The sequence below is a fragment of the Schistocerca piceifrons genome, chromosome 1 (genome assembly GCF_021461385.2).
Source record: "Schistocerca piceifrons isolate TAMUIC-IGC-003096 chromosome 1, iqSchPice1.1, whole genome shotgun sequence".
Classification (NCBI taxonomy): domain Eukaryota; kingdom Metazoa; phylum Arthropoda; class Insecta; order Orthoptera; family Acrididae; genus Schistocerca; species Schistocerca piceifrons.
Genome location: NC_060138.1, coordinates 159485542 through 159505908, shown reverse-complemented (window position 1 = coordinate 159505908; position 20367 = coordinate 159485542). Strand labels below are relative to the sequence as shown.

General features: G+C 42.6%; 1 protein-coding gene across 1 annotated transcript in view; it reads left to right on the top strand.

Moving 5' to 3' along the window:
- Window positions 1-2609: 2609 nt before the first annotated feature.
- Window positions 2610-20367, top strand: part of LOC124794300 (translation initiation factor IF-2-like) — a 148136-nt gene continuing 130378 nt past the window's right edge. The window contains exon 1 of the mRNA XM_047258088.1: window positions 2610-2626. Within this exon, the coding sequence (XP_047114044.1) occupies window positions 2610-2626 (17 nt within the window). The remainder of the gene's footprint in view (window positions 2627-20367) is intronic.

Sequence of the window (20367 nt, the reverse complement as noted above, 5' to 3'; positions counted from 1 at the left end):
ACTCGTAATTGCAAATTAAAAGAAAACGGGTGCTGACGTTAATAAATATTATCGAACCATCGGTTTAATGACTTACGTTTGCAAAATATTGACTCGAAGCATTTACGGAACAATGCAAATGCGAGAAGAAACCGACCTCGGGGAACACCAGTCTGCATTCCGGCAAAACATGGGAACTCGTGAGGCAGTAGAGACTCGAAGACATTTCCGAGACCATGAAGGAAGGCAAACCGTTTTATACAATGTTGAGTGGACTCCATCCTTTTAAATTTTGAATCTATCAGGGATAAAGTACGCGAAGCGAAATTTGTAGAGAAAGCAGGCTAGAGTTATATCGAAAGATATGAAAGGGAAGCAGTGGCTGAGAAGGGAGTGCGACAGGTTTGAAATATGTGCATCGAGTAAGCAATTATAGAGAGCGAGAAGAAATTGGGAAAAGAGATTAAAGTTCAGGGAGACGTAATAAAAAAACATTGAGGTTTGGTGATGACATTGCAGTTCTGACAGAGACAACAAAGGACCTAGGAAAGCAGCCGAATAAAATTGATCATATCTTGACAAGCGATTGTAAGATAAACATGAATGAAGTAAAGTCAAGGTAGTGCAAAGAACTCGAATTAAATCAGGTAATCGTGAGGGAATTTGATTTGCAAGTGAGATACTAAAAGTAGTTCATGAGTTTTTGAATCTGAGCAGCAAAATAACTGATGATAGCTGACGTAGAGACGATTTGAAGTGCAGAGTAGTAAAAATAAGATGAACGTTTCCGAAAAAGAGAAATTTATTGTCTGATAGAAATTTCTTAGGAATTATTTTCTGAGAGTATTTGTCGTGTAGCCTCGTGAACGTAAGCGAAATATAGGAATAAGCAGTACAGACAAGAAGAGAAAAGAAGATTTTGGGGTCTGGTGCTACTGAAGATCAGATAAGTTGGTCAGCAGTTAAGGCGACGTTCTGAATCTAACCGGGCAAAAAGTTAATTTGTGGCAGTCCTAGACTATAAGATAGGATCTGTTGATGGGAAACACTTTGAAGCATCAAGGAATAGCGAAACTGTTAGTGACTGGAGGTTTGTGTGTTAGGGTAGTGGCAAGGGGAGAGGGAGTTAGGAACAATGGAGGGAGACCAATGTAGAAGGCAGGTTCATCTACTCAGATGGATATAGGGTGCAGTAGTAATGAGAGATGAAGAGACTTGTAAGGCGTGCATAGCTGCATTAAGTCAGTGTTCGGACTGAACGCCACAACAACAACGTGCATAAAGAATGTTGAATATTGCAGTGTATTTAAGATTTTGCTGTATTATGAGTATCTCCTTGAAGTCTTTTTCTCTGGTGTTGGCGTTATATTCATGGTTTGCCCTAGTTTTAGAGAAATATTACATCTTGGCAATGACAAAGTACATTCCTGAACGCGTGTATTTAGTATTTCTATTACAATAACAAGTTCTAGAATAGATCTGTGCAGAATGTTGTAGAATTGACACCGGCTATAATTCTTAGAACACGTTTCTATATCCTGAACATATTTCCTATGTGAGTTGAACCCTTATCCCAGCTCGCTCCACCCCCCAAAAAACAATGTGGACCGTTACTCTTTAATATGAGGAACATGTTAGACATTCCCTTTTTTTTTAACTCACCTATAACAGTACAGTAATCTGTTCTCCCAAAGATTCCACAACATCTAATTCCGTTATTTCATGTTCGAGTACAATATTTTTATACCTTATGGAGTTATGTGAGACGTACTGAACTGTAATGTGCCTTGTCAGAATTGAATTGTTATCTATTTACCGCGTAAAACCTGCCAGTTTTGCAGTATTTACACGTGAATTGATGATCAGCAGCTGTATGAAATATTATTCCAAATTATTCCCTGAATGCGAATTTCATGACATCACCTGCAATAGATATGGATGTATTACCCATTTGTGACATTTGAAAATTTGTGTCAGAGTAGGACTTGAACCCGGATTTCCCACTTAACACGAACGTCGCCTTAACAACTTCCACTATCCATCGACACTTCAGGCCCGACCCAGATCTCCATATGCCACAGGCCATATCCTTACATCGTAGTATCGTACTATCGCAGTATTTTCATATTATGTCACGACTGGGTGATACATCTCTAACCACTGCAGGTAATGTCATGAAACTAGCTTTCGGTGAAAAATTTGGAATCTAGATCATCGGAAAAAGGAATAAATTGCGCATTTTCTTACAAAAATATGAGGAATTTCGAACACGTATGTCATAAATAACAGAGAACTTGAAACAGAAGCCTGTGTCACGTATCGTTTTGGAACTGTTTTCTTTATCTCAGGACCGACGGAGGTGGCGCACTATACATTCATTTGGTGGTGACGAGTTCAAATCCGTGTTCACCCATCCATGGTTAGGTTTCTCGTGGTACCCTAAACGATTATGGCGAATATCGGGGTACTTCCTTTGGAAAGAATATTATGTCCATCGCCGGTTTAGGAGAACTGGTTCGCAGCTTCCGCAGAACTAACAAAGGCGGAAATCCTGTAGCTGTGTGTCAGTTATTCGTCGGTGGCGATGTCCACGGCGTAAGCTCGCAATTTAATTCTCGTGAATGGAAGCCATGCCAGAGCGGGCGAGGTGAGTGCGGGCCCAGGCGCGTATAAGCCGCAGCAAATGAGCCCGCGCCACGTAATTAGGAGGCCATTAGGTAACAGCTAACCAAAGAGGAATTAGCAGATTTATCCCGACACGTGAAGTTAAATGAGCACTAAACGAGTTCCGGAATAGCGGAGCAGCAAGTAAATACCGTCCATAATGGCGGTCAGCGCCACCTGCTGAAGTTGCCCCCGGCCTCCGGCAAGGCGGAGCGTGCGGCGAGCATCCCGCACGGCTAAGACCTGGCGGGGCCGTTTAAAACCGGCCGGCAGTTTAAAACGGCTGGCGGGGACCGCCCTAAGACCGCCGCCCTAAGCCCGCCCCCACAAACTGGCGCCGCCCCACACATTACTGCCAGCTCCTTAGGACGCGGCCGGGGCTTACCGGCGCTCGCTAGGCACCTACTCCCGCCGCGAGGCGGTGCCCCAGGGAGATCGCGGGCATAAACATGACAAAAGAGATTACCTCTGCCTCGCGGAACTTATGCGGATATCCAGCACTTTCTGACTTTCAAAAATAAGTGAAAATTACTTAAGATTACTTTCTTCATTTTTGTACCTCCTACTTTATCACTATGGACACCCGAGTGTGTAGAGTGGACAGCATTATCAGCGTACGTAAGCGTGCTTTCCATCATACATGTTCAAAGAAGGGTAATACATGTTATACGGGAAGGGGGAGCAATAGGTGTGAAGGGAGTAAGTCAGAGTAGTAGCCTATTTCCATGTTACTAACTCTGTACGCAAAGCATGAAGTAAGTAAGTCTGGGGTAATACAGAATAGGGATTAAAGCTCAGGCAGAAGAAATAGCACTCCGTCTTCGGGCTACAAGTGGCCAATCGGGACCATCCGACCGCCGTGTCATCCTCAACTGAGGATGCGGATAGGAGGGGCGTGAGGTCAGCACACCACTCTCCTGGTCGATGTGATGGTTTTCTGTGACCGAAGCCGCTACCATTCGGTCGAGTAGCTCCTCAATTGGCATCAGAAGGCTGAGTGCACCCCGTAAAATGGCAACAGCGCATGGCGGCCTGGATGGTCACCCATCTACGTGCCGGCCACGCCCAACAGCGCTTAACTTCGGTGATCTCGCGGGAACTAGTGTATCCACTGTGGCAAGGCCGTTGCCTTTAGAAAAAATAGGATACTGAGATTTGCTGATGAAAACGTAATTTTGTCAGAGATGGGAGACGACTTCGAAGATTAGATGAATATTAAGACAGTTAAAGCAAGGGCAACATAATGTTATCGACTTAAGTATTTCGAAGGAACTGGTTTAGGAAATGAGACTACAAGAAGAAGGAGTTTCGCTGTTTGGACCCTAAAATAACTAACGATGCAGTAGTAAAGATACTGAAGCATTACATGGACAATCCACGTAATTTCATGGTTCAAATGGATCTGAGCACTATGGGACTTAACATCGGAGGTCATCAGTCCCCTAGAACTTAAAACTACTTAAACCAAACTAACCTAAGGACATCACACACATCTCTGCCCGAGGCAGGATTCGAATCTTCGATCGTAGCGGTCGCGCGATTCCAGACTGAAGCGCTTAGAGCCGCTAGGCCACTCCGGTCGGCGACGTAATTTCATGTAAATTTAACGTCGCAAAAACGAGGGAAAGAACGAAACTGTGCACTTATCTATTTATTTAGTGTAAATAACTTCAAATCTAAATAAATTACATGAATTAATTTTGTGAAATATAATTATTTTTTCATAAATAATATTTCAAAGTTATAGCGGCAGTTACACTGCGGCTCACTGCGTTACATTGTAACACGTTTTTTGTTTTTGAAAGTAAATGAAGACCGCTCCTGCTCGAATTTTTATCTCTTGTCTTTTAGCCTTTATACAGGGTTATTACAAATGATTGAAGCGATTTCACAGCTCTACAATAACTTTATTATTTGAGATATTTTCACAATGCTTTGCACACACATACAAAAACTCAAAAAGTTTTTTTAGGCATTCACAAATGTTCGATATGTGCCCCTTTAGTGATTCGGCAGACATCAAGCCGATAATCAAGTTCCTCCCACACTCGGCACAGCATGTCCCCATCAATGAGTTCGAAAGCATTGTTGATGCGAGCTCGCAGTTCTGGCACGTTTCTTGGTAGAGTAGGTTTAAACACTGAATCTTTCACCTCACTATGCGTGAAACTTGCCCGCACGCGTTCAACCGTTTCTTCGCTCACTGCAGGCCGACCCGTTGATTTCCCCTCACAGAGGCATCCAGAAGCTTTAAACTGCGCATACCATCGCCGAATGGAGTTAGCAGTTGGTGGATCTTTGTTGAACTTTGTCCTGAAGTGTCGTTGCACTGTTATGACTGACTGATGTGAGTGCATTTCAAGCACGGCATACGCTTTCTCGGCTCCTGTCGCCATTTTGTCTCACTGCGCTCTCGAGCGCTCTGCGGCAGAAACGTGAAGTGCGGCTTCAGCCGAACAAAACTTTATGAGTTTTTCTACGTATCTGTAGTGTGTCGTGACCATATGTCAATGAATGGAGCTACAGTGAAATCGCTTCAATCATTTGTAATAGCCCTGTACAGACAGGACGCACTATAGATGTGCTCCATGCCTACCATTAATTAATCTTTCATGTGAGTAGAGAAATGTGATGTAACCGTCATGTATTATGCGCACAGCCATTTGCAATTAAATTAATGTAAATTAGTTAAGTTTCATGTGTTCTCATTTTAACAGTTCTCCTAATAGATACATGAACAGTTTTTAACGCTTTATTGTTGCAGTCAACGACCAATACGAATTTAACGGATCGTAGAGTGGAGACACAGTGGCCGAATACAATTAGTATTCTGCCATTTACTCATCTGGAACTTTCTCTAGCATCCCTGAAAGTTACTGCCGATCATCAAGAAGCATATTTCAAACTTGAATGCAAGAGCGAAGCCTTATACGATCTGGCCGCAGTCTCCGAGCTATGATTCCGTTTTGCCCGTAAATAACAGATACAGACTTCGCTAAACTGATTGTGGTATTAAAAGATGTAATCTTTTCTAAATTTTATAGCATTTTTCTAGAAGTCGATTTGGCCGCTAACAAAGATTTATGGCTGTCTGCTCGAGTTAATTTCAACAGTTTTCTTTGCATTGACTAATTCAGATTTGTATTTAAATTATCATTAATTTTAGTAATCATGCGTGAGCAGACGCGTCATTTTAGCGCCCAGCGTGGGGCACGTAAAAATCGTTACACACGAATTGCATACATTTGTTCTCTTTTTCATGTGTCCAGTCTGTGGACGGACGAATTAATCTACAAATCTTGAGATAGTACTTACGGATGGAAACTGAGTGTTAAGCGATGCGTATCCGAGAAATCATTTTATTCCTTACACGCCATGGTGCAAAACAGGTAAGGGACGTCAGCATTCCTAGCCGGTCTTTGCATCTCGGCAGCAACTTCTTTGATAATTCGCGTATTTAATGTGTGCCTCAATAAATACCAGATTAAATTATTTTCTTATAAAGCTTTGTTTTATCAGAAGTTTCCAATATGGCTGCTCTTGCACAGCGTGCCGGCAAGATGGACAGTTAACGATTTCGCTGTCTGCTGGTGTGTCAAGGGAAGCTGCATGCCGGCCGGTGTGGCCGAGCGGTTCTAGGCGCTACAGTCTGGAACCACGCGACCGCTACGGTCGTAGGTTTGAATCCTGCCTCGGGCATGGGTGTGTGTCATGTCCTTAGGTTATTTAGGTTTAAGTAGTTCTAAGTTGTAGGGGACTGATGACCTCAGACGTTAAGTCCTATGGTGCTCAGGTCCATTTGAACAAATCAGGAAAAACAAAATCAGGCTGCAGTCGATGGCGACTCTACGTCGAGCCGACTGAACAGCGGGTGGATTCTGATACAGAAATATCAGAATACGGACTAGAAAAGGTAGATGCCTTGTTTGAAGGAGTAGATGTACAATCGCAAACTGGCGAAATGGTCATGCCACCAGAACAGTCAGCTTCCCCATTAGACGATCTGATTGAGCGAATTACTACAAGTTTCACGAAAATCGTCAAAGAACAAAGCTCAGATATTGTCAGAAAAAACCAGATATCATCGAAAATAAATAAAGAGAACAGTCAGAAAATTTTCTGCTACTAAGTTTAGTTATTTATAAAAAACAATGTGATGAAATTGAAAATAAATCCGAAAGCACCGAAAAAAAATCAGAGAACATTCCCAAAATTTAAAACAGCAAAATATTTCCATCATGAAATATCAGTGCATATGACTTGATACAAAGTTCGAAGCCGTAGTGGAAGCTATGAATACACGGGTGGCTACGGCATTGGACGAAGTCAAAACAGAAATTTCAAATTCGAATATGACATACCACGAGATGCCCGATATTGTAAATAAATTATCAGATTATGCCACAAAAATTAAGGACAAGCTATATGAAATAGAGACTAAAGTCTCTACCTTCACTAGCGAGGTAAAGAAATTTTCTCTTGAACAGGGTCAGAAGGTGACAAGGTTTGACTGGTCAGGCAGAAAAATGTGATGAAGCATTTCAGGAACGGTTTTCTAGAAAAGATACCGAAATAACGAAAAAGACCAAACAAGAAATACGTTCTGCGGTGAGAGGAATAAGCGCGGAAATTGTGGCCGAGCCAGGAACTGCAGTCGAAACCATTTGAACAGACTTTTGCGAAATGCGGAAAATTTTAGCAGAAGGTTTAGTGCAACGGCGCAACAACGTTAACGCTCAAGTAACTGGCCTCAAACAACAGACCGGAAGAGTTGTTAACACGTATTGTGACACAATACGGATGCCCATGCACATGCCGTAACGGTATGGGAATGTAACAACGTACAACACACAAAAAAAAAAAAAAAAATAGGATGCCATGGTACATGCGCAGGATGCAGTTACGATTCTGCGGACACAGAACGGACGTCAGAAGACGTGATTTTGAAAGAAAGCCTTCCTAAGCACAGGCAGTTTCAGGTGTTTATTCCAGAAGAATCTTCCCACATTCGGTGGTATTTATAAGCAGTGTTATGGGCATATTGCCAAAGACGTGGAACGAATGACAGAAAATTCCGTATAGCGTCTCGTACATGCATGGTGAAACCGCGATATGGGCCGCGGCAATCTCAGAATCGTGGTCGACGTATGAACAGTTCGAACACTCATTATTAAACAGATAATGGTCACCATGTATTCAAGCACGTCTAAGACCTGAAGTATTCAACCAGGAGGTTTACAAAGTAAGGAAGTCTTCGAAAATATTTTGAATTGTACGTTTGAAAGACACGGTACTGGGACAATCCAGTGTCAGACAAACATCCAGGAATTTTAAAACGGAAATTGCCAGTCAATGTTCGGAAAGAGCTAATATACGTTTTCGAAGACACTTCGGAAAACTTTTTATCTGTGATAGGTTCGTTCGATTTAATTCAAGAAGACGTGAAACTACGAACGGCAACGGCAGTGACGGCTCGCAGCATAACGCGAACCACAACAACATTGGTAGGAATCACGCTGGAAACGACGACGGTGCCACGCCTACTGGCGGGTTTGTGCCTCGAAACAAAAATTACAACCACAGAACAGCAGACACTCGCAAAATCAGGGATACTGGGGGGCAAAGCCAGACCCTAAACCAAAACGGAACTCAGCTGCAGCCTAATTTTCGGAGGCCACCGCCGGCAAATTTCTCACAGCCACCTCCCGGTTGGCAACGCCAGCAGCATCAAGCCAGATATAATAGCCAACTGATACAAATAGTTGAGGTTACCCATCATGAACCTCACCAACAAAATCAGGCGTCCATGTAATTGTGGTCCTACACTGCTCCCGAATATCGGCCGCGGAATGGAAAGGGGGTGAAATAAATAATGTTATGACGAAGATGACTCGTTATAACGAGGGTTGAGTTTTACAACGATCCAATGTCGAGTAGAGTATGCTATGAAGAGCAAGTCCAGACAGCGGTAAATGCTGCAGTAGGTCGAATATCAACCACCGTCATTACAGATCCGGGAACGAAGTTAAATGTACTTACTTTGAATTTTTTAAAAAGATATGTGAGAGCACCCCCCCCCCCCCCCCCCCCATGAACCATGGGTGCAACCACAACGGAGGGGTATCTGTTGAGAGGCCAGACAAACGTGTGGTTCCTGAAGAGGGGCAGCAGCCTTTTCAGTAGTTGCAAGGGCAACAGTCTGGATGATTGACTGATCTGGCCTTGTAACAATAACCAAAACGGCCTTGCTGTGCTGGTACTGCGAACGGCTGAAAGCAAGGGGAAACTACGGCCATAATTTTTCCCGAGGGCATGCAGCTTTACTGTATGATTACATGATGATGGCGTCCTCTTGGGTAAAATATTCCGGAGGTAAAATAGTCCCCCATTCGGATCTCCGGGCGGGGACTACTCAAGAGGATGTCGTTATCAGGAGAAAGAAAACTGGCGTTTCACGGATCGGAGCGTGGAATGTCAGATCCCTTAATCGGGCAGGTAGGTTAGAAAATTTAAAAAGGGAAATGGATAGGTTGAAGTTAGATATAGTGGGAATTAGTGAAGTTCGGTGGCAGGAGGAACAAGACTTCTGGTCAGGTGACTACAGGGTTATAAACACAAAATCAAATAGGGGTAATGCAGGAGTAGGTTTAATAATGAATAGGAAAATAGGAATGCGGGTAAGCTACTACAAACAGCATAGTGAACGCATTATTGTGGCCAAGATAGATACGAAGCCCACACCTACTACAGTAGTACAAGTTTATATGCCAACTAGCTCTGCAGATGACGAAGAAATTGAAGAAATGTATGATGAAATAAAAGAAATTATTCAGATTGTGAAGGGAGACGAAAATTTAATAGTCATGAGTGACTGGAATTCGAGTGTAGGAAAAGGGAGAGAAGGATACATAGTAGGTGAATATGGATTGGGGGACAGAAATGAAAGAGGAAGCCGCCTGGTAGAATTTTGCACAGAGCACAACATAATCATAGCTAACACTTGGTTTAAGAATCATGAAAGAAGGTTGTATACATGGAAGAACCCTGAAGATACTAAAAGGTATCAGATAGATTATATCATGGTAAGACAGAGATTTAGGAACCAGGTTTTAAATTGTAAGACATTTCCAGGGGCAGATGTGGACTCTGACCACAATCTATTGGTTATGACCTGTAGATTAAAACTGAAGAAACTGCAAAAAGGTGGGAATTTAAGGAGATGGGACCTGGATAAACTAAAAGAACCAGAGGTTGTACAGAGATTCAGGGAGAGCATAAGGGAGCAATTGACAGGAATGGGGGAAATAAATACAGTAGAAGAAGAATGGGTAGCTTTGAGGGATGAAGTAGTGAAGGCAGCAGAGGATCAAGTAGGTAAAAAGACGAGGGCTAGTAGAAATCCTTGGGTAACAGAAGAAATATTGAATTTGATTGATGCAAGGAGAAAATATAAAAATGCAGTGAGTGAAACAGGCAAAAAGGAATACAAACGTCTCAAAAATGAGATCGACAGGAAGTGCAAAAGGGCTAAGCAGGGATGGCTAGAGGATAAATGTAAGGATGTAGAGGCCTATCTCACTAGGGGTAAGATAGATACCGCCTACAGGAAAATTAAAGAGACCTTTGGAGAAAGGAGAAACACTTGTATGAATATCAAGAGCTCAGATGGAAACCCAGTTCTAAGCAAAGAAGGGAAAGCAGAAAGGTGGAAGGAGTATATAGAGGGTCTATACAAGGGCGATGTACTTGAGGACAATATTATGGAAATGGAAGAGGATGTAGATGAATATGAAATGGGAGATACGATACTGCGTGAAGAGTTTGACAGAGCACTGAAAGACCTGAGTCGAAACAAGGCCCCAGGAGTAGACAATATTCCATTGGAACTACTGACGGCCGTGGGAGAGCCAGTCGTGACAAAACTCTACCATCTGGTGAGCAAGATGTATGAAACAGGCGAAATACCCTCAGACTTCAAGAAGAATATAATAATTCCAATCCCAAAGAAAGCAGGTGTTGACAGATGTGAAAATTACCGAACTATCAACTTAATAAGTCACAGCTGCAAAATACTAACACGAATTCGTTATAGACGAATGGAAAAACTAGTAGAAGCCAACCTCGGGGAAGATCAGTTTGGATTCCGTAGAAACACTGGAACACGTGAGGCAATACTGACCTTACGACTTATCTTAGAAGAAAGATTAAGGAAAGGCAAACCTACGTTTCTAGCATTTGTAGACTTAGAGAAAGCTTTTGACAATGTTGACTGGAATACTCTCTTTCAAATTCTAAAGGTGGCAGGGGTAAAATACAGGGAGCGAAAGGCTATTTACAATTTGTACAGAAACCAGATGGCAGTTATAAGAGTCGAGGGACATGAAAGGGAAGCAGTTGTTGGGACGGGAGTAAGACAGGGTTGTAGCCTCTCCCCGATGTTGTTCAATCTGTATATTGAGCAAGCAGTAAAGGAAACAAAAGAAAAATTCGGAGTAGGTATTAAAATTCATGGAGAAGAAATAAAAACTTTGAGGTTCGCCGATGACATTGTAATTCTGTCAGAGACAGCAAAGGACTTGGAAGAGCAGTTGAACGGAATGGACAGTGTCTTGAAAGGAGGATATAAGATGAACATCAACAAAAGCAAAACAAGGATAATGGAATGTAGTCTAATTAAGTCGGGTGATGCTGAGGGAATTAGATTAGGAAATGAGACACTTAAAGTAGTAAAGGAGTTTTGCTATTTGGGGAGCAAAATAACTGATGATGGTCGAAGTAGAGAGGATATAAAATGTAGGCTGGCAATGGCAAGGAAAGCGTTTCTGAAGAAGAGAAATTTGTTAACATCCAGTATTGATTTAAGTGTCAGGAAGTCATTTCTGAAAGTATTCGTATGGAGTGTAGCCATGTATGGAAGTGAAACATGGACGATAAATAGTTTGGACAAGAAGAGAATAGAAGCTTTCGAAATGTGGTGCTACAGAAGAATGCTGAAGATTAGATGGGTAGATCACATAACTAATGAGGAAGTATTGAATAGGATTGGGGAGAAGAGAAGTTTGTGGCACAACTTGACCAGAAGAAGGGATCGGTTGGTAGGACACGTTCTGAGGCATCAAGGGATCACCAATTTAGTATTGGAGGGCAGCGTGGAGGGTAAAAATCGTAGAGGGAGACCAAGAGATGAATACACTAAGCAGATTCAGAAGGATGTAGGTTGCAGTAGGTACTGGGAGATGAAAAAGCTTGCACAGGATAGAGTAGCATGGAGAGCTGCATCAAACCAGTCTCAGGACTGAAGACCACAACAACAACAACATGTGAGAGCAGAAAGGTTCCGACTTCACCTGTGCGTAATGGTGTCTATGAAGCCACTGGTGCACAGACTCGAAGGACTGAACAGCAGGCGCAGATTGAAGAAGAATTATTTGAATGTGGAGCTATAGAATGCACGTTTCTCATCGTTAAGGGCTTGTCTATGTCCTGCCTGTTAGGTACGGAATTTCTATGAAGGGGGGAAGCAAAGATCGACTTCTGGAGAGAAACCTGCCTAATAAGTGTTGGATGCTGAGAGTTTATTTTGAATTAGTTGCACAGTAAGGCACGTCAAGACAAATAAAGCCAGAACCTTAAACTGAAGATTATAGGCAGCAAGATGTTGTGAGCAGACAATCATCTTACTGCTATGGTCATGACATGCCCGTGTCTAATCAAGTAAATTATGATTTACTTGATTGTAACAAGATCTTCGCTAAGACACGAGAATCGGAGTACGTTAGCGAACAGCAGAAGCTGAACTGTCTGATTTGTTACTATCTTTTGTAAATGTGTTTTCTTGTAAACCTGGAGTCATAAAAGAATGTTGTTCCACATGAAACACTTTCAAGTGAAAGGGAGGAAGTCAAACGGGAAATACAAAACATGCTTGCCTGGAATATTGCAAAAACATCCATGTCATCTTATAGCAGTAAATAAAGCAGCTGGAGGGGGGCATCTTGCACTTGACGTCTGAAACATAAACAAAATTAGCGTACCCGTGAGAACCCGACATGAAGTTTTGGAAGAACAATTTCAAAAGTTACAGGGAGTAAAATATCTATCCGCGATCGATTTCAGATCATCGTTTTGGCAGGTGGCAATATTTGAGGCATCTAGAAAGTGCTGATATATCCAAATAGAAACAAGATCAAAAGATTGTATCAACATCGCAATTTGAAAAGATTTATCCAGTAAAGATATATTTTAAAGCATTTTGAAAAACTTGTCAATAATCTGTTCTTATATAAGGATTTTGTCATCTATGTGTGTATCATATTTTTTTCTTACATTATCTCTTGCTGTCATAAATTGACAAGTTACTGCTACTTGTAATGTGTAAAAGATTGTATGTCTTTTCCAATTGACGAACTGTGCCTCGTCAACAGAAAGCTGAAAATCTTTAAATCTTTAAATATCATGAACATTAACTTAGATGCAAAACTTTTATTCTTATCAGATGAAAGAATTTAGACAAACCTGGGACTAACGAGAGAAACCCAGAATATGTCAGACACTGCTATGCACGAAACAAAACCAAAGACTTCTGTAAAATGCAGATTCCAAATAAGAGTATGTTTACATGAAAATGTAGCACAGTATGTATGGAATTTCGTCGTTAGTTTTAGAAGCTAACAATCAAATGTTATATTTAGGATACAAAATGTATTACTTGTTCTCATTTTTATGGTTTTTATTACAAATAAGATGCCACGGTATTTTTCTTTGTGTATTTATTGCATTCTTCTCATATGTGCATTTATGTCATGGTATCTAGGTGAAGATTAATAAGCTTATTTACGTGAAAGATGAAATCTCTATTAGGATTTGATTCTTTGCCATGACCGTTTGTGTCATTCGTGTTTTGATCGCGCTTTGTTAATTAAATATCCGTCTTCTAAAGTTAGGAGCTCTGTGTCACGTAATTGGTGATGCTACACAAATCTGGATTCTAATCTTTTACTCCCGAACTAGTTAAATGTGTAAGATAGTGGAGCAAGAAAGGGTATCTGAACGTACGACCACATACGGGAGAACATGAATATGTCAAAACCAGAGCAAACAAATTGTAAGTTTTGTTATTGGTAAATATCATAGTTTCGAGACACGAAGTAATGCAACGACGAGACTAAATTCTCTTCAAACAACTGCGTAAGTTCTATTGCACGGACTAAATAACCGAGAAAACGCATCTTCGGAATGCTCAACAGATTATCAGAGACACTTAAATGTGCCTATCAACTGCCTTACTGAAACAAGCGGGAGTATTACTAACATTGCGATACTCACCTTCGCCCAACTGTGACACGAAGAGACAAATGGTATACACAGTATCCTTGTATCGACGGAATGCTAGCAAACACAGACACAATTCATAAAACACTAGTACATATGCAAACGTATTGCTTCCACAAAAGTTCGCCGGGCAGTTCTGCAGCCGACAACACTGTAGAGTGCTGTAGAGACTAATTGTTAGGATGCAGTGTGTGTTTTAAATTTAAAACTGTTAACGCGCGCGAGTGACTTAATGAACACATAACACACTCATGTGTGACTGTAAATGTTGGATTACTGCAACATATGAAACGTGGAAAGCGAACTCCTACTTAGGTGAACAAACAAACTTTTGTTCGTGCTTCCTGGTCTAACTAGCCCCGGGCGCAAGGTTTCCTATATTTAGAAAAATGAACAACATTAGATTACACAAACATCTAAATGGTGATCCATAAACTAACTTCGAGTGGACTTTACGCAGATAAACAGTCAGTTAACAATTACAGTATGGCCAGCTTAGCGTTTTGCAGCAACTATCAAACATCTGATACTGCTATTTTATTTTTCCCATAAACAGTCTCGGACCCTGGTGAACGATTTGGCGACACTGCATTTGCTCGTTACTCGACAAGACTGCCGTGAGAGTCAAATGTCACAGAAAGCTTTCAGCTGAGCCAGGAACGTGCTGGAGTGATGCAGATGTAAAAATTGCATCAGAAGGGGGCGGGGCACCTGCCGCTCCTTAAAGCTACGCATGCCCACGTCTGGGATCGGCAAGCGGCAAAACACAATTACAATCCTTTGTAATTCCATCTAGCAGTAAAAATACGAGTCAACATCACATTATGTAAACTCATATCGTCGAAATTCTACTGCTTCACATCTACAACCTCTGAACATCGAGGCAACAACAAAGCTTTGCAATTCCACACATCAGCAAGACAACGAGACAACAAGACACTATATATACTTATATTGCCGAAATTCTAAGGGCCCACACCTACAACAATCGATGTTCAAGATGTCATCAAAACTTTTTAAATCCATACCATGAGGAAGATGAGTCTACATAACATTGTATAAAATAAAAACCATAGCTATCTACATCAATCAACAAATAAAGAGACCATAATCAAACAACTAAAATCTATAAAACATGCCAGTCCATGCAAAACCTTTATCATTCTACTATATATCTTTTCTCCTCTAATTTGCTGCATTCCGATTTACAGGGTGTTTCAAAAATGACCGGTATATTTGAAACGGTAATAAAAACTAAACGAGCAGCGATGGAAATACACCGTTTGTTGCAATATGCTTGGGACAACAGTACATTTTCAGGCAGACAAACTTTCGACATTACAGTAGTTACAATTGTCAACAACAGATGGCGCTGCGGTCTGGGAAACTCTATAGTACGATATTTTCCACATATCCACCATGCGTAGCAATAATATGGCGTAGTCTCTGAATGAAATTACCCGAAACCTTTGACAACGTGTCTGGCGGAATGGCTTCACATGCAGATGAGATGTACTGCTTCAGCTGTTCAATTGTTTCTGGATTCTGGCGGTACACCTGGTCTTTCAAGTGTCCCCACAGAAAGAAGTCACAGGGGTTCATGTCTGGCGAATAGGGAGGCCAATCCTCGCCGCCTCCTGTATGTTTCGGATAGCCCAAAGCAATCACACGATCATCGAAATATTCATTCAGGAAATTAAAGACGTCGGCCGTGCGATGTGGCCGGGCACCATCTTGCATAAAGCACGAGGTGTTCGCATTGTCGTCTAAGGCAGTTTGTACCGCCACAAATTCACGAAGAATGTCCAGATAGCGTGATGCAGTAATCGTTTCGGATCTGAAAAATGGGCCAATGATTCCTTTGGAAGAAATGGCGGCCCATACCAGTACTTTTTGAGGGTGCAGGGACGACGGGACTGCAACATGGGGCTTTTCGGTTCCCCATATGCGCCAGTTCTGTTTATTGACGAAGCCGTCCAGGTAAAAATAAGCTTCGTCAGTAAACCAAATGCTGCCCACATGCATATCGCCGTCATCAATCCTGTGCACTATATCGTTAGCGAATGCCTCTCGTGCAGCAATGGTAGCGGCGCTGAGGGGTTGCCGCGTTTGAATTTTGTATGGATAGAGGTGTAAACTCTGGCGCATGAGACGATACGTGGACGTTGGCGTCATTTGGACCGCAGCTGCAACACGGCGAACGGAAACCCGAGGCCGCTGTTGGATCACCTGCTGCACTAGCTGCGCGTTGCCCTCTGTGGTTGCCGTACGCGGTCGCCCTACCTTTCCAGCACGTTCATCCGACACGTTCCCAGTCCGTTGAAATTTTTCAAACAGATCCTTTATTGTATCGCTTTTCTGTCCTTTGGTTACATTAAACCTCCGTTGAAAACTTCGTCTTGTTGCAACAACACTGTGTTCTAGGCGGTGGAATTCCAACACCAGAAAAATCCTCTGTTCTAAGGAATAAACCATGTTGTCCACAGCACACTTGCACGTTGTGAACAGCACACGCTTACGCAGAAAGACGACGTACAGAATGGCGCACCCACAGACTGCGTTGTCTTCTATATCTTTCACATCACTTGTAGCGCCATCTGTTGTTGAAAATTGTAACTACTGTAATTTCGAAAGTTTGTCCGCCTCAAAATGTACTGTTGTCCCAAGCATATTTCAACAAACGGTGTATCTCTGTCGCTGCTCGTTTAGTTTTTATTGCCGTTTCAAATATACCGGTCATTTTTGAAACACCCTGTATATAACTAATGTAATGTTTTATTTACCTGTATATGTGCATATGTAAATACATTTTTAGTTGTCATTTATGTGAATGTATTGAAACAACAGTTTATGTATACATACAATTTTAAATGCTCAAACATGTTGTATGAACAACTGTAGCGCCGAATTTATGTCATTTTCAACTACACAAAAACAGATATAAACATTTCTCAATTTATGTGACAAAGCCTCGAAGGCAGTTTGTAAGCGAAATAGCTTCATTTTTTTGTGGGGTCGAATGAAGCATTACATGGACAGACCCACGTAATTTCATGTCAATTTAATATCGCAAAAACGAAGGAAAGAACAAAAATGTGCCTTATCTGTTTATTTACTGTAAATAACTTCGAAGTCAAATAACTTATGTAAATTAATTTTGTGAAATGTAATTATTATTTCATAAACCATATTTCAGAGATAGAGCGGCAGTCTGTGGCTGGTTGTGATCGATTGTAATATGTTTTTTTCTCTTTTTCCTTTTTTTTAAAGAAAGTAAGTGAAGAGCGTTCCTGCTTGTATATCTCCCTCTTGTCTGTTAGCCTTTACACTCGCCACGATCAATGTTAACGGCGTTACTTCTGCTCTCAAAACCCGTATGCTGCAAGATACCTTACGAACTGCGCATCTGGATGTTGTTTTCCTTCAAGAAGTCCGATCAGGACTCTGTATCGATACCTACGTATATGTGGCTGGAGGAGGTACGGCTATTCCGCTGAGGGAAGGGATTATGGCAACTGACGTATCCTATTTATCTTCGGCCCGAGGGGTCGCACTCGCGGTTGGTAAAGATCGTCTAGTGTACCTGTATGCTCCTTCCAGCACCGACAGTAGGATAGAACGCCGCACCTTTCTTGCCGAAGACGTAGCTCTGCTCTTCCAGGGCAATGCCGAGCACATCGTAGAAGGCAGAGATTTCAATTGTGTGCTCAGACCACCCGGCAAAGTGCCGCACTATACCACCTGCCCAGCACTTCACGTACTTGTAAAGGACTTGGCTCTGTCGTGCACTTGGGTCATACGACACGGCTACCGAAAGGCATACACCTGCTTTACTAGTCATTCCGGTAGCCGTTTGGATCGAGTCTACGTCAAATGCGGCCTGCGAACGCCAGTTGTCGACGCAGAGATGTAGCCAGCATCGTTCACGGATCATCCTCTTCCGCAAACGCGTCCTACGAAGTAGTGGTCCGTGGCGCCTCAATGTGGCCCTTCTTTCTGACGTAAATTGCAGACGGGAAGTTGAACCCACATGGAGCAAATGCAGCCGACGATTATGCGCCTAAGGCTCCGTACTTCAGTAGTGGTTACGGTGTGTCAAACCCATCTTGTGCCGAACATTAGCCACCTATGGACGAGATAGAACGCGCTGGTATACTGCGACCACTGATTTCTACTACAATGCGCTCCGCGAACTGGCTGTGCAACCGCCGTCGCCGGAACGACAATCAGCAGAACACCACGTCAAGGTACAGTTGCTACGTATCACCGCCGTACGTCTCGCTGGTGTGCGGGTGAGAGCGAGGACAACTGATGATGTTAGTGGAGAACGACCTTCCCTCTACCATGTAGACGCAAGAGGCAGCTCATTGCGGAGGTCGAGACGGAGGATGGACGACGAGCTGAGACAAAAATGGAAATCGTCCGAGCGTTCACACAGTCATATACACTTCTCTACAAGCGAGAGTACAAAATGGATGTATGAGTCATCGAAGTCTTATCTGATCTTCCCCTCTTTCGGAACGCACAAGATGATGCTACGCTATTGTCGGAGCTGACTTTGGAAGAACTATGAAAGGGTATGTTGGCGGTGCTCCCATCAAACCGCCAAGCCCTAACGGATTCCTCTTGAATTTTACGAAAGGATTTCTGATCGTATGGGCCCAATGTGGGTCAGGATGTGCAGAGAAATCCTGAAAACCGATTTTCAAGTTGCACCTGAATTCACTTAGGGTCTCTTGATTCCGGTTCCCAAACCTGGAGGAGGCTATCGTCCACTTGATTTCCGACCTTTGACAATGCTAAACACCGACTACAAGCTGTTGACAACATTCTTCGTGAGAGGCTCAAACCTACGGTAATGGCGGCCATTCACAGTGATCAAACTAGCCTCGGAGGCGACATTGACGTGTTTGCGACTTTAAGCACCTATAGAGACGTGGTCGCGCTAATGCACACCTCCGTGGCGCTCTTGTTGCGCTGGATTTTGACCACGCTTTCAATGGCGTCGAACATGGTTTCCTGCGAGCAGTTACGGCACACATCCGTATCCCGCGCATGACGATGTCTGTTGTGCTTCGTTTGATCCATGGGGCTGTCACGAGGATTATGGTAAACGGCTATCGGTCCGCCCCCGTCCATGTCAACAGGTCCGTCAGATAGGGGTGTCCTCTTTCTGCCACTTTATTCGCGATTGCATTCGAACCAGCTCTTCACATACTGCAGAGACGCTTTGAAGCACTTAGCCTCCGCTCCGTTATCCTTAGAAGCGGTGCACACGCCGGTGATGTAATGTTCTTAGCAAGGCCTGGTGACGATATACAAACGGCGCTTTCCTGGCTCCAACAATATGGGGCGGCGGCAGGTAGTGTGATCAACCTCCGGAAATCACGCTACTTGGAGGTGGGACGAGGCATGCCTGCTGAACTGGATGTACCCCTGACACAGGTCCCAATGCTCAAATGTTTAGGAATATTGCTCCATCGAAATACAACCTACGGCGGCCTTACGCTGATTCCGCATAGAGGCTCGTATCAACAAATTCAGATCGTTGAACATTTTGCAACGCGCCCACGTCAATATATACATGGATTCTCACCTTAACCATTACAGCCATTTATGACCGATGACAGACACGATAGCTTCCAGGATACTGAAACACGTATGTTATGTAGCAGCGATGGCGAGGCATGACAGAATCTCTGACCAGAGAGCTATTTATCGTGGCTAGTCTGCGCTTGACCGCGCGACTGTTCAGTTCGAGAGTAGTAGCGCATACGAGATGACATAGTCTGTGGTAGTAGCGCGCGAGAGACAGTCGCAGCTGAGTGCGAGGAGTCGGCGGGCGTCGACATGGGCCTCTGGTCAAGATTCAGGACGAGGTATATTTTTTAAATAAGGTAATGAAGCAGCATTGCGCTCATCTGATAATGTAATGCATCTTAAGTGTAATTAATTTGTTCAAGAATCGCCCCAATAATAATTTTGTTTTCAAACCAAGCATTTTAACAAAACAAACATTTTTTTGAAAGAAAGTTTCCCATGCATTTTCTTAAAGAAAAATTTACGTAAGTTCAAAGAATATTTGCGATGCATTTCCTCCAAGCTATGGCGAAAAATAAGAGCAGATGCAGTTTTACTGAGGTAAGAATTTGAGTTTAATTATTTGACAGGACCTAAGATCGACATTTCGGTCTATTTGCGTTTTCATTGTCACTGAGATTTCATTATCATTGAATTGTCTTACTTTTTGTGGGCAGCTTACACTTGGTTCAGATTGCTATTTTTCATTTAATTGTCATTGTCAATAAATTATTTTATTTGCTGGGAGCTTACACTAGGTTCTATTCTCGTTAACATTTAAATATTGTCTTTCAAATTTCTCTGGGGAGGTTA